The sequence below is a fragment of the Lagopus leucura genome, unplaced genomic scaffold (genome assembly GCF_019238085.1).
Source record: "Lagopus leucura isolate 7727_CA_CO unplaced genomic scaffold, USGS_WTPT01 Super-Scaffold_73, whole genome shotgun sequence".
In the NCBI taxonomy this organism is placed as follows: domain Eukaryota; kingdom Metazoa; phylum Chordata; class Aves; order Galliformes; family Phasianidae; genus Lagopus; species Lagopus leucura.
The window spans coordinates 94,715,695-94,730,667 of NW_024962252.1; the positions used below are offsets into that span (position 1 = coordinate 94,715,695).

The following is a 14,973-nucleotide window of genomic DNA, read 5'->3' on the forward strand; positions in this document are numbered from 1 at the left end:
TTGTTCTGAATATGTAAGGTGTGTCTGCACAGCCCTGCTGGCCCAAGACCCAGCAAGCTGTGCCCAGAGCCTGAGCTTGAGAGCTGGGTGCTGTAATGTTCTGCCCTGGTGTGGCTCGGGAGCCTGGTTTCTCCAGCAGGCTTTGGGTGGGCTTTGTTGCAGGGTGCTGGGAGGTGTTCCTAGGCTCTGGGATGGTAGTGTGTGTGGTGTAAGGGTACATGTCTGCCTAAAGCAGACAGGGTGGTAAAGGAAATAATTTCCAGTGGGTCTCTTTGGGTATTCTGCAGTGTGAAATTCTGTTGAAAAAAGCTTTAAGAAAAGATTTTCCAATGTAGTCCTGTCGAGTTTGTTTTGCTCAAGATTCTCTGCTGTGATAACTCCTTGAAAAATGAAGCTGAATCTGTCCTTGTCGCTTGTTCTGAATAATGGAAGAACTTGGGCTTTGTTTAATCCAGCTTGTTCTGCAAACTTCATTTATATTTGGTTTAAGGAAACCGAGTCATCAGCCCTACATGCTGCACATTCCATGTTTAGCCTTGTAAATAGATGCTGTGCAGATTCAATTGCTCTCACTGTGCTTCTGAAATAATCAGTGTCTCACTTTGTTCTTTTTTAACCAAGCAAAGCCAGACTACAGCTTCTTTCAAAACACATAATTTTGAGATGTAGAAGTCTTATAGATGTTGGTCAGTTTAGCTACATATGTACTAAAAATAATAGGTTTTCATCTGCTTGTGTTTTGAAAACACACCTGGAAGCCTCTGGTGGGAAGAAATGGAGGAGGAATTGGATGCCAAAGTGAAGATGCAGAAGCGAAGGGATCTCAGCCGGTATCACCTTGCTGTACCTGTTCAAATGACTGCTTTTTTGAAATTCCTCAGCCTCACTACGACAGTAAGGTGGTGACAGTGAAGGGAGAGCAATCTTTGTCTTCTTTCAGACACTTGAAGTGTAGGCAGTGTGCTGCACTGGGTTGGGAGACTGCAGTGGTGCTGCAGATGCGGGCTGCAGATGCAGGTGGTGCCTGGGGCTGCTCCCAGGCCTCCTGCAGCATCTCCAGGGGGAGTGTGTGATCCCCTGGGGCCCACTTTGCCACTGGATGCATCTCAGCATCTTGTGTGATCACACTGAATGATACCTGGATGGCAGAGAGATGTTTTGACTGCAGGCAGACAGAATCTGTAACGGTTAAGGAAGGCTGGCAAAGAAAACCCCAAACCCTATTCTGAAATGCAGAGCTTCATCTAACAACGTGCTTCATCCTACAGGTAGCTGGGGTGTGCTTTATCTGCATGCCATCTTTATTTTCTTATCAACTTTCTGACTGTTGCAGTCAGTGCTGTATCTTCACTCAGCAGCATGGCTAATTTGGCAAATGTGTCAACATGTTACATCATTCTTCCCAGCATCTCTAGGTCTGTTTTAAACATTGGTGGTGACTCGACTTGCCAGAGCTGTGGAATTTCATTGATTGTGACCAACAGGAAATTCTGCAGCAGGAAGCTTTAATACAAAGCTTGCAGTAAGCTGTTGCTTGATGAGTTCCTTGCCCGATGGTAACACAGACTGCATGGTATAGGACCCAGTGCAGAAGGCTGCGCTGCAAAGAGGTCTTTCCAAATTAATTAACTGTAAAATGAGGAAAAAGTACAGTTCATCCCAAATTAATGGCAGTGCAGAACTGATGGCATTTATTTTTTAGAGGCCATTAAGGAGCCTTGATAACATTCCAACAGTCATAGAGAGCAGTGCCGGTGGGGTGGGAGGACGGGATTCTACTGACAGCTTCACACGTTGTGCTGGTTGTGCTGGTGTGTGCAATGCAGGGGGGGGGGCAAAGGTTAAAAAAAAGTCAAAATCTTATCTGAAGTACTTTAACTTCAGAAGCACTTCGCCTTCAGTGCTCAACTAATTATTGTTATCCTTCAATAGGTGCATCTGCATGCTATTGTGCCAACACTGCTGCTTCTCTTGTTAATTACACTTTTTATGCTTGCTTCACAAGACTAATCTAGCAGCTTGTAATAATTCATGCCATTCTAATCAGACATGGTAAGAGGAAAAACCAGCTCCCTCCATCCCATAAGCAAAACCCAGCGTGAGCAATTGGATGCTGGAGCACAGGCTGTGTGTGTGTCTGTGTACATCAGAAATGGACTTTGTGCATCACAAGCATGCAAGGATGGCTGGGTGCAGTTAAACACGATGATACCTTGTTGCAAACAGGTATTGATATGCATTTACTGCCCTCTGAGCAAAGCACTGTTAGGAGTTGGTCCTGCCATCGGCTTCAGCCACCATAGCTCAAGTTTGTGATTTTTTCCAAGGACAGATGCTAAATGTAAGTCTTCTGTAGTCATCTGCTATCAAAACCAAATCATAGGCTTGGTGGAAAAATACGCATCTGTCCTGGCCAGTGTTATCTGTTTCTGGCTGCAAACAAACTTGCAAAACAAGTGCTAACAGCAGACTAATACCTTTTATGTCCTTCTCTCACAAATGATATTTGGAGAGTTCTGTAATCAAAATACCATGCCAGATATTTCCCGTAATGGTCAGACTGAACCCCAGAAGACCTTGATTCTTGCTCAGCCTCCATTGCAATCAGTAAAATTTATGGCATATAAGGTGAAGATCTGCTGGCATAATTCTCTCCAGTCTGTGGGATGTATCCAGTAGCTTGTTAAACAGTTGTGGGTATGGAGAAGTCTAGATCTAGCATTTCTTTTTATTTTTTTCTCAGTTTTTGTAATGGGAGAATTGAAGATAGCAGAATTGTAGCTTCTACCTATTGGGAAAAGCAGACGTGCTTTTAAGTTATAGATGTCAATCTGTTGTTTTTAATCTCCTTTTATTTACTTAATTTGTAGGGCTATGGTGAAGCTCTTTCCTGAGCCACATGCTTGGAAATCATAACATTCTTCATTGTTTTGCTGAGTAACTTTCTCTTATCAGTTGTAGATAATACAATAAATATTACCAGAAGTATCCTGGTCTGTGTTGTGAAGTGCACAAAAAAGTGCTGGAGCTCAGTGAACGACTGTCTTAAAGCCAGTGGCTTGAAGGAAAGAAAAATGCACGGGATACAAATTTTATTTTTTATAGCTGACTGTTGGTATTTGTTCAGCTTGCCACACAGTGGGGTTTGTATCTGGAACAATTTCTGACTTCACAAGGTATGCTTACAGCAAAAGTACTGGATCTGATCTTCAACCCCCTTTGGAGGGAGCTTTATTTGCTTGTCCTGGTGGTTAATGAGCAGCTCAGGTTTATGATGTGCAGGAGGAGAGACGTCTGCACAATCAAATATTACTGAGCTGCTTTAAATGAGCAAAGGGAATTATTTGGTTTTGGCCATTTCCTAGCACTGAGGTATTGCTAAGTAACCTCCAGCAAATGTGCTGGTTAAGAGCTGGGCTTTTTCTGTTGTGCGTGCATTGACATAGAGGAGTAATGAACAGATTCTGGAAGAGAACATTGTCCATGGCTTCTTTTGTAAAGCAGTTCCATGAAGATACATCTAAATGGTTGGATTTGTGATTTTCTTGAAGAAAGCCCCGTAAGGAAAATGACTGTGTTGATTTTGGTTAAGCATGTGATGTTCGACAGGGAAGTTCATCCTTTGGGATATTTTCTGCTCCTCCCTCCTCTCCCCATTCCTTTTTGCCAGTTTTTCTGCCTCCATTTGTGATCACTTTCCTCTTTTTATTTTGGCAAAGTACCTCTGGAAGCGGATTTCTCAGGTACTTTGAGCTGAAGGAGCACTGTGCTCTGTACTTAACAAAATAAATGCACAGCAGAAAAAGCCTCTGGGACGAGGGGTGCTGCTGCTCTCCTATCAGCTTGGCTCCATCTTCTCCATGTGAATGGAGTCTCTGACTTGTTTTTTCATGTGAGTGTACGTATTGTTTTGTATTCCTGGCAGAAAGAGTCCTTCAGAACTGGGAAGTAAATCCAGTCCTCGTGTCAACTGCGTGTGTGCAACAGCTCCCACCTGAGAGCTGCACTGCGGCACCGGCTGGCTCTGACAGCCTATGTGAAGCAAAGCCATGGCACAGATTGACATGGTCTGAAAGAATCAGATACGGTGTAAGGCCCGTTTCCAGCCTGGTGCACGTGCCTGTGTAGTAGGAGAGCGCTGCCTGTGTTTTGCTGCCTATCCCTGGTTGTCTTAAACCCAGGCTTTTTCAGATTCCTGCACTGGCACTCGTCAACACTTGACAATTGTTTAGTGCTTAAGTTTTTCAGCAGAATAAGAGTGTTGCATCTACATACAGCTTCTTCATTTATTTATTTCTATTTTTATTTTTGAGACACTTGGCATAGCCTTGTGTCTTTTCTAGAGGACCCCATGATGAACACTGGAACAGGCTGTCCAAGGAGGTTGTGGATGCCCCATCCCTGGAGGTATCCAAGGCCAGGCTGGATGTGGCCCTGAGCAGCCTGGTCTGGTGATTGGCAACTCTGCACATAGCAGGGGGGTTGAAACTAGATGATCATTGTGGTCCTTTTCAACCTAGGCCATTCTATGATTCTATGATAATGAAAGTGTTGGTGCTGCAGGAGTGCAGGTGTGGATCAGTCCTGCTTTGAACTGTCATGTTCTTGCATTGCTGCTCTTTCTCTCACCTCTCTTTATGCGGCAGCCTGGTTCTCTGTGCTTAAATATTTTTGGGTCATCTTCTGTCTGGCCTCCAGCTGCAGATGTGGGCAACCCTGAAGCCATTGCACAGCATCACTTTTTCTGTGGCACGTTTGATGTTAGAAGGTGATCTGGTGCTATTGGCAGAAAAATCACTTGTGATTCCAGGATGTACAGGATAAAGCCAGGCAGAGGAGAAGGGGCTTGTCATTATCTGAGCTGGAGCTGTAGGAAGAGGCAGGACCTAGGTAGCATCCTCAGCTTTGTTCCCAGGGTCTCTGTAAGGCTGTGTGTCTGCTGGCTGCCTGCCTGCGGAATTGGGTGTTGGCCAAAGCTCCCTGGTGAGCTGGCACTCACTGGTACCACTGGTAGTGTCTGTAAGGAGCAGTAATGTCTCTGCTTTTGTGGCCTACATCACTCTTCTGCAGGCCTTGTATGAAACAGCCCTTTGCCTTTGTTTTTTTTTTACCTTGAGAAGCTGCCCAGGTAGCTTTGGCACAGCCCTTCTTCCTTTTCCTTCTGACTGTCCTCCAGGTCAAACCTTGCTTGTGTTAGGGGCTTGTGGTGAATGATGGAAAAGGGCTGAGCAGCTTTTCTCCATTACTCAGCTCTTGCCCTCTTTCTGTGCCCATAAACTAGAGTGGCTCTTAGCTGGGTGTCATGGGCCGTTAGGTCTGTTTGTTTGTTTGTTTTTCCTGCTAAATCGGGGAGTTAATTCTACCTGCAAGTGTTCCTCTGATGAAAGCTTGTGGAAACTTGCTCTTGAAGTCTGTTAGTAGATCCTGAGAATATGCAAAGACTGCACCAAGAATGTCTGTGCCTTGTGCACGCTTAGTAGCTGGTGCTGACGCACGCCTGAGAGTGCCAGGGCACTGCGGTGTGCCGGGGCTGTGCTGTGAGGGGAGCAGGGAGGGACAGGCTGCTGAGCTCTGTCTCCCTTGAGACAAGAGGGAGACCAGACACTTGAGTGGCTTTGCTTAAAGGCACTCGCTTAGGGGCATTTCTTTTTCTGCAAACACAGCTGCTGGGGCTGCATGCAACCGGGAGAGAACCTGACACGCCAGATGCACCAGGTGAATGGGCAGCTGTCAAAGTGTAACAGCTTGAGCTCGTTGCCAAGCAGCGTTTTATGGCAGGAGCCTCAAGTGCAGCCAACAAACAGTCTTAAAGAAGCTGTAAGAGTGAGATTATAGAACATAAAATGGAGTAGATTATTTCACTGTACATTTCTTCCAGGCTTGAAGTGAAGAGAGATGTTAAAGGAGGCAATAAGAATAGCAAACAGGAGCCAGTGTCCTTATGTCATGCACAGCACCTGGCCTTTATCTGTTTTTTTTTTTTGTCCAGGATTACTTTAGTTCTGGTGGTATTTAAATGTAAATTGTAAGTGGTCTATTAGCTCTATTGCAGCCTGTAGAAGTGATGAACAGCTCGATGTAAAAGTATGTAATATGGTAGCCAGCACTTCAGCAGTGCTTCAGATGAGCTCTCAGCCTGTTAAAGCAGTTAGCTGTTCATTAGAAGAGTGGTTATGGAGTCTCTCTCCAATTCTGAGCGCTTGTGTGGATGTTATTTAGATTCATCTTATGATATGCTGAAAGCGTTCGCTAAATCTTCACTTTTTCTCTAACATATTTTCCTTACCTAACCATGATTCCTGAACAGGAAACAATCTTTGCTGTCGGGTTTAGGGATGCAGAACTATTACAGCACAACGTCTCAAAAATCGTAGTAGTAAGCAGAGTCCCAGCCCTGGAGCTTTTACATGGCGGTATGATCTCTGTTGGAAATTGCTGGCTGAGTCAGGCCTGCTGGTGGAAGTTGTGTCACCAGGCAGGAAACAACGAGGAGCAGAGGGTCAGGAGCCTCCGGAAGAGGGGTCGTGGGTCTGGGAGAAGAACCAGAAGTGCAGTAACAGGGCGGGAAGCAAATCATGGCTCAAAAAAAGAAAAATGAGACTGGAAGTTAGGTCTGTGTCAGAAGTCATTTGGGGACAATTGGGGAACTAATAAGGAAGAACGAATATGACTCTAATTATTAACTGAGAACTAAATATTAGGTTTGAAGAGAAAACTGTGTGTACTGGAAGTGCCTTCTATTGAGTTAGTATCTCTGTTCACTGCAAGTACAAGATAAAACAGTGGCTTGGAGTGCCATGCTAGGCTTCAGCGTGCTTAGCATCTGGAGCTGAAGTTGAGGAAGCTCTGCTTTATCTGTCTGAGGTCATCCAAGGAGATTTCAGTACACGATGCAGTACTTTGTTCTCTTGGTGTTTGAGGTATTCAGGTAGGAAAAATATCCTTTGGGGATGAAAAAAATGAGATGTTTGCATTGCTACTTATTAGAGCTTTTTTAGTCTATCTGCATAGCAGTTCAAGATAGAGTTTGCATTGATACGTATTTTGATTACTGGATTGTTTCAAGGGTGTCTGTGAAGAGGCTACATTTGCAGAAGTGAATCGTGGGCTGTGTCCTGTTCTCTGGAGAGATGCCTGCAGGCAAGGAAAGCAGAAGGATGGAGCATGAATGTGCTGACTGTAGGACAGTCTTTTTCTGTAAACACAATGCTAATTTTCCTGCTAAATCATTGATTCTGAGAGTGCTTTTAGAGAAGCTATATTTGAAAGATAATGACATTCTTAGAGGATACATTATTTATTGCAAGAGCTTTAATATAAACTGTTTTTTTTTTCATATTGATTTTGTTGTAATTCAAGCTGTATTTGCTTTTCCTCAACAGGCAGCCAGATAAACTAGTGGTGGTTTGGACAAGAAGAAGCCGAAGAAAGTCCTCTAAGGTTAGTTGATTGCGCAGTAAGTTCCCACTCTGGTGGCAAACAATCAGCTGTTTGAGGGACTTGGCTCTTGAGCGTGGGGAGCAGCAGAATAAATGAGGAATAATTCTATTTTCTTCTAACTCAGTATAGCTGTAAGGTTCGGTATAAGCTGCTGTTGATGTCAGCACTGATTTATGGAAACACTTAACTCTGATTTCTGCTTGAGTTATTTGTTTAGCATGAGTGCATCGCATCAGTTCGATTTCGGTTATTAATTGCTAGACTAAATTAAAAAGGAGAATGTTTCACTACCAGAAGTGTCTTAAAAGATAATTATGAAGAATTTGACAGGCCTGCAGGAGATAAAATGTGAATAAGGGACTGTTTTACAAATAGAAAATGCTGCAAGTCAAAAAGAATACAAGCGGTCTCTTTCAGCCCTATGTGGTAACTTCAAATTAAATTTTAACATGGCACTTCTACAAACACTGAGAAGTGTGAATTTGTGTTTTAATGCTAATGACATAAAGTTTGTCTTGCGTTGAGCTGTTTTTTGTGTGCATAACTTCTTTTACAAGCAGAATAGCTCTTACTTCTCTGAACTTCACCTTAGTTTTCTTCCTGCAGTAGTGAATGTGAAAGTGTTATTAGAGTACTGCCTCTATTGAAAGGTGCTTAGGTTGTGTAGACTGCTTTATTGACTGCTGTGGTGGTGAGATGCAGTTATCCTGCCTGAAGTCTCCTTTGGGCCTGAGTAGAAGGGGAAAATGAGGTGGACAATTGTTTTTGTGGATCTATTTCTGTAGAAAATTAAGCTAAAAACAAATGCCCTATACTTGCACTTTTTTGTACTTGCACCAACAGTAGAGATTTCTAAATATCTGCAGTGTTTAATGTGGCTGTGTCTCTGTGGGATTATATTACAATTAATAGGAGTAAAATCGTCTGTTAGTCCTAGCTGTCAATTGTTGCTGTGCATGGGAAGGTGGGGAACCTATTGCATGTACACAGCAAGAAAGCAAAGGTTTTTAAACACTGTTCACGCTGGGGGACTTATTTTGTCAACTTGTGTCCTCTGGAGCAGGGTTGTCCTCCATCTGCCCAAATATTGCTGAGTGAGAGAGGGAAAGCTTGAATGAGCTGGAGGAATGATGAGTCCCAACTCCAGGCAGGCCTGCAGGGCGTAGAAGGGCTGTGTGCTGGTCTCTTCTCTTCACTTTGCTCACAGCTGCTGCCTTTCACCCTGGCCAGGCCTGTGGCGTGTGATCTTGTCCAGAAGAGGAAGTTTGGGACAATTCCTTAATGTTTCTGTTAAACTGTTGTCAAAGCTCATGTGTATGTAACTCAGTGATATTCCTAAGAACTTCAGGATGGTGGAGAAAGGACACCTGTAACACAGAATGTATCTTGAAATGTTCACTGAAAAATCTAAGTGCTTAGAAAACACTATATATGGTTTCCTAGCCTGCTTAAGAGACATTTCTTTCTTTCTTTTCCTGGCTGTCATGTGCTTTTCCTATGTTTTGTTTTCTAAACGGAAGTCTAAACTATTTTAAGGTTTGTTTTCTGAGGCCATATTACTGACTGAAAATGACTGTACAACCAAATGCTCACTCCAGTGCATGCATCCTAACTTCTGCTTTGGAGTATGAGAACCCAAAGGTGTGATGTGGCGAGTAAACACAAAGGTGTGGATTCAGTCTGGCACCTTTGCCAAGATAGCTGTTGTTCTTGAGCAAGGCCAGTCAGACTGTCTGCCTTTCACGGAAGGATAAAGTAGCTCAGGTTACATTGAAATAACAGCATGATGTCTATCTGGGTAGTAACTTCTGATGTAAATGTACATTGTGGCTTTTCTGCTTGTTTCCCGTAGTTTCTGTAGTGCAGAGAAAGAAGGTAATGCAGAACAGAAAATTCAGTATTTCACAAGCGTTGCGTGCTCAGTGAAAAGAAGGATATTTGTCCTTTCATTTGGTTTGCTGAGATTTAGGAAATGTTCAAAAACAGAAGGTCTAATAAAATCCAGTGAGGCTTTGTGAGGGGATGGGTTTTTGCCTGTGCTGTTACCGACATGATAGTATAGGCTGCAACATTTCATTGAACTGAGAGGGTTTCCCAACGCTAGCTCAGCTTTTGGGCTGAGGTTATTTCAGCTGGGCCTTAAAAGTGTAAAAAAAAAATGATGTCCTTTTGTGTGTGTCCATTCTTCTCCTAACCACAAGCAGATGCACTTCTTGGGTAAAATGGCACATTTGCCTGGGACTTGGAGTCTCTCTCTAACTCATTAGTTCCTGCCTAGTAATAGCCCACAAAGGTACTTTAAAAGAGGTGGAGTGGCATTGAGGCCTTCGTAGAGGGTACAATTAATTCTAAAGCTTAGGTTGTTGATACAGTCTGAGCTGCTTGGGTCCAAGACTGCAGATCAATAAATGTTCTTGATCTCTCGGTCATCCTGCCAGTAAAATACTTTATTCAACACATTTATTTCATCTAATTACCTCCTTGGAAGCAAGTCAAATGAATATTTCCTCTTACTTTGTTTTTGACAGACCTTGGGCTGAAAGAGTACCAAGCATTAATAATGTTCTGTTTTTAAGCTTCTTTGAGAAGGAGGAGGAAAGGAATGAGGTTTTACAGTAAAGATGCTGTAGAGACTTCTTTTGTGACCTTTTGGTATAGCTGGAGATAATGAAGGGTATTTGTAACACATCAATCACAGACCTGCAGAATGCTCAAGGTTAGAAGATGCTTCTGCAGGTTACCTGTCCAGTAGCAGGGCCACCCAGAGCAGGATGCCCAGAACTGTGTCCATGTGACTGCTGAAGATCTCCAAAGATGACACCCCACTGCCTTTGGATCCCTGTGCCAGTGCTCCACGACCCGCACAGAAGTGCTGCCTGGTGGTCAGGAGGAGCCTGCTGTGGTCCAGAGTGTGTTCTTATCCTCTCACTGGGTGCCACACTGAACAGAGTTTGACTCTAACTTCTTCACAGCCTTGCTTCAGAGATTTCAAATACATATTGGTGAGAACCCACTAAGCATCTCCTTTTGTAGGCTGAGCTGGGACTGCCAACTCATTCCTCTTCTGAGGGTTGTTCTTCTCCCCTCGTCATCTGGTGGGCCTTTGCTGGATTCTGAAGGAAGGAAAGTCTTTGTTCTGGTACTGAACAAGGAAAAATATGCTGTAAATATGTTTACCTTTATTTCATTGAGATGCTCTTGAATTTCCAGGCTTTGAACTAGGAAATTTCAATTTGAAAAGAGTTTTTGCCGTGATGTCGAGGAGGTACTTTCTGCTATCCCTGTGAACACATGCGGACTTATGCTTCTATTACACACTTCTGAAGGATCAAATTTGCTCTTGCTTTTTGAGAGCCTGCAGAATTATTCTTCAAAGATACTTACTGATCAAAGTGGAGAGAAAGTGCCTTTCCTGTGATTTCAGCACTTCTGCTGCAGGTTTCTCAGAAGCTGTTCATGAAGAGGAAAAGGAACGACACTGCAAACAGGGAAGGGACTTCAACAGTGAGAGCAGAGCCGAGAAACAGAGGGACAGGCAGTACAGTAAGGGATCTGTATGTAGAGAGTAGAAAAGATCTCTTGTCCACGCGAGCTGCCCACCCAGCTTTCTGAGGACACGCCGTCAATAAAGCAACAGTGGGACCACCTGTTTTGCTATCCTTGGCCATCTGTTGCCTTTCCTGGCTCCTTCATTGCCAAGTGCCAGCCCTTACTCTGAGCTCTTTCGCTGACTGGTGTTATAAAAGCACTTTGTGGCTCCAGCGTGCTGATGACTGCCTGCCACCAGTGCAGTTTGGTAATGGCACTCCTGAGCCTTTGGGTTTACTAGTAAATTAGGGAAGTAATGTAGGGTTGCAAATGCAAGCACTCAAAATTAGCGTGAGTCATTCTTGCATTGGCATGTAGTCTTTTAGGCATGTGATGTACTCTTTAATAAGGCAACTGCAAATTGTTTTTTGACTCCTCATTAGTCTGAGAATAGCTAGAGCATAGAAATTGAGCAGTGAGTGAAACCGCTTATTTGGTGAGGAAGTTGGGGGTGTTTGTTGAAGGAGGTGTAGGAAACGAACAAAAAAGGCTGCCTCACCGTGATGTGATAAAATGCTGCCTTGAGGAATTCTGTTTTGTCACGTTAACGTAATAATCTACAATGCTTTGGCTGAGGCTAGGCAAAATGTTGAAGCTGGATTTGATGTACTTTTTCATGTAGTGGGTGTCTAGAGCATAGTGACTGACTTGCAGCAGTGTTGAGCAGCCTTAATTGCAGCTTGAAGAAAATTGAAGAAAAAGAAGTCCAGGTGTTGGAAAACAAAAGAAAAGATAGTTTCCTGCTTTATCATCATGAAGTACGGTCCTAGCTGATTTAAGAATGTGCAAAATCAGTGGGAACTGTCTATTTTATCTCTGCTTGTAAATTGGAGACTAAAATACCCTCCTGTTCTCCAGGGACCCTGTAAAGTTAAAATTTGGTGATGTTTGGATGTGCAGTGGCTGAAAGGGATGGGTGTCCCAGAAAGCCATGAGGAAAAATAACCCTGAGCTCAGTTTTGTATAGAGATGAGGCCTGAAACTACATGAAGGGGAGATGAAAGGGCGGCTGCTTAACTAACTGAGCATCCTTTGCCATGGGTAGCAAATAAGGCAAGGTCTGGGGAAAGAGAGCATAAATCATGTGTTCAATGAACGTGTCACAAATGTGTGTGTCACTTGAAGCTTGAACAGCAATCCTGGTGCTAGCAAACTTGTTTTCTACAGTTATTGCTCATTTTCTGAGCTTAGCAGTTCTTTGGCTTTTTAGCAGGAATACATGGATGTGTAATAACATTTGTAATAGGTGCAAGCTGACAAAGTGAAGGAGTTCATGGCAAGTTGTGTTAGAGGAACGCTGGACATTTTCATCATCTGGCCCTGAAAGCTGCTCAATTCAGTCTCTTTTTAAAGGTTCTTCCCTTGCTGGAACCAGAGACCCAAACCACAGAGGTGCCTCATTTATCTTCCCAGTTCAACCAGGGCAGAACAGTTGAGACATTCCCAGCATCACAGATGTGTAGATAGAAAAGTAAGCTGTCCAGGTTGGAACTGTCATCATTTTAGAGAAAAAAAAAACCCAAACAAAATGGGAGAAAGAACTGGGTAGCCTGAAGTGCCTGTGGGAGTCTGTAGGATCACCTCCAGGTGCTGTCTTAAGCAGCTTTACTCCTCAGCAGGCCTGTGCTTTGTGCCAAGCAATGCAGTGGGCTGGACGATCAGTCACGGTCCAAGTCTATTTATAGGGCATTTCAGCAACCCCTCCTGTAGCTCCTGTTTCCTTATTTAAACTAGTCCTCACACTATGTCTTTTCCTCTTGTTTTCCCTGGCAGAAAAAAGGAGCAGTTGTTTTTCTCCTGGAAATTCAGCAGAGTATTTCTGCTGTGGGCCTTGATTCTCACCCCTCTGGTTTGGGAGCTGCTGGAGGGAAGGGCTGTGCAGGAGGCACTTAAGTGCGCCAGACCACTTCTGCTGCAGGGATGGGCTGAGGGAACGGGAGCGAGGATGAGTAGGAGATGAGGGGGAAGTCTGCCTGGCCATGCAGCCTGGTGAGGAGTGGAGCTGGAGATGGGAGCTGGCTTGGAGTGCTGCAGAGGCGCATTGGGCCTTTGCTGAGCCCTGCCAGAAGCTGTCTTTCAGAACGGGGCTGAAAGCGTTGACAGGCCTGCTGTGGGCAGGTGGCCTGATCCTGCTCACATAGCAAAAGGGCTGTGGGGGGAGGGCTTAAAATGATGTCAGATCAAATCAGATGCAATTTCAAGAAACTGCACTGTGGAGGTCTGCATTAGAATCTAACTGCCTTAGAATAACGCTCTTATTAATTATTGTTGAGTTTGTTAGCACTTCCCCTACGTTTTCCCCCCTTTGTTTTCCCTTTTCCCTTTCCCCTTCCCAATGGCCCAGATGTAATTTCAGTGTTACCATGTTCTGTTGGCTGTTTGTTAGGTACAGTGTTTCTTTTTCAAAGCTAAAGGAGGATTTAGTGACGTTCAGCTGATCACAGGATGGGTTTGCTTTAAAAGCTCATTAGCTGGGACTTGTCTCCTGCTTGTCTCTTCTGGTGATGTGCCTGTCACACTGACAGAAAATCATGTCTATCTGTGTTTGTGTGTGTGTATTTTTATTATTGTCACCAACTCTTCTGGTAGGAGGCAGTGTTGATACAGTTCTTGAAATGAAACTTTGCCTGCACCAGTGAGTGTTCATCTTCTGGTTCATTTTATAAAGGTGATCCTTGGCTAAGCAGGCTGTCAGCATCTGGGCCTCAGACAGCAGATGTTTGGTATGTGTCAGCATCAGCCAAAAAAAGAGGTGCCATTAGCTTTGTGAAAAGTGGCGTCTGGAAAGAGGGGGGAGTTCCCTGTGTAGAGGAGAAGCTGCTGATTTTGGTCCATTTTTGTCCAAATGTTGCCTATTTACAAGGTGACACCCAAGGAAAGCGGTCAACTCATTACAAGAGTAGATAATGGCAGGTCAAAGGAAGTGGTTTTAAATTGAAGGAGGGAAGATTTAGGTTGGATATCAGGTGGAAATTTTTTGCCAAGAGATTGGTGAGGTGCTGGAACGGGCTGCCCAGAGAGCTTGTGGATGCCCCATCCCTGGAGGTGTTCAAGGCCAGGTTGGATGGGGTCCTGGGCAGCCTGGTCTAGTATTAAATAGGGAAGTTGGTGGCCCTGCATGTGGCTGGAGGTGCAGGGGGTTGGAGCTTGATGATCCTTGAGGTCCTTTCCAATCCAGGCCATTTTATGATTCTATGTGATTCAATGACAGCCTGACTGCAGGTGAGCACACATTCAGCTGATTGCTGCCCTGTACCGATTGTACATCCCCATCAGAAAAAGGGGGAATGGTGTTGGGAGCTGGAAGGGACAGTGAGTGGGGCTGGGACTCATGCTGTGGGGATGGTAGCTGTTGCAGTGTATTCTACTGCTCATTGAGCTTCTTCTTCATATAAAATAAACTCTCAGAGTAAAGCTATGAGCAGCGTTGTTTGCTCAGCTGTTCAAAAGTTCATCCAGGCCTGCCTAGGAATAATGAGATTAGGTTGGAATTCATGGAATAAAAATTGTAGAAATTGGATTCTCTCAAATTGCTGTTTTTTTCCCCTCCTTTCCTCAGGTGTCCCCAGTCACACTATATTTAATTGGATTCTGCAAGCACAAAACAAAGAAACTTGCTGAAATTTCCCATCTAATTAGAAATCTTTGAGAGCTGTAGATTTAACAAAAAAAAAGAAAAAAACAAAGGTGGCAAAAATCTCTGATAAAATCACAAAGGAGTTGGTGATATTCAGCAAGAAAACAAAGATCTTCGGGTGGAAATGAGTGTGCAGTGAGTGTATGGCTGCGTGGGCAGACAGGGCTCCTTTCTCTGCTGGTTGCTTAGGCTGCCTTGTGCCCACAGCTTCCCCGTTCTTCAGCTTCATGGCTCTTCCCAGCTTTTCCACCTCTGCTTCCATCCATCCATCCATCCATCCATCCATCCATCCATCCATCCATCCATCC

General features: G+C 44.1%; 1 protein-coding gene across 14 annotated transcripts in view; it reads left to right on the forward strand.

The window, feature by feature from the left end:
- Nucleotides 1–14,973, forward strand: part of EHBP1 (EH domain binding protein 1) — a 196,780-nt gene that overhangs the window by 17,978 nt on the left and 163,829 nt on the right. For all 14 annotated transcript variants that reach the window (XM_042879901.1, XM_042879910.1, XM_042879927.1 and 11 more), the window contains exon 3: nucleotides 7,383–7,440. In XM_042879901.1, coding sequence (XP_042735835.1) covers nucleotides 7,383–7,440 — 58 coding nt within the window. The remainder of the gene's footprint in view (nucleotides 1–7,382; nucleotides 7,441–14,973) is intronic.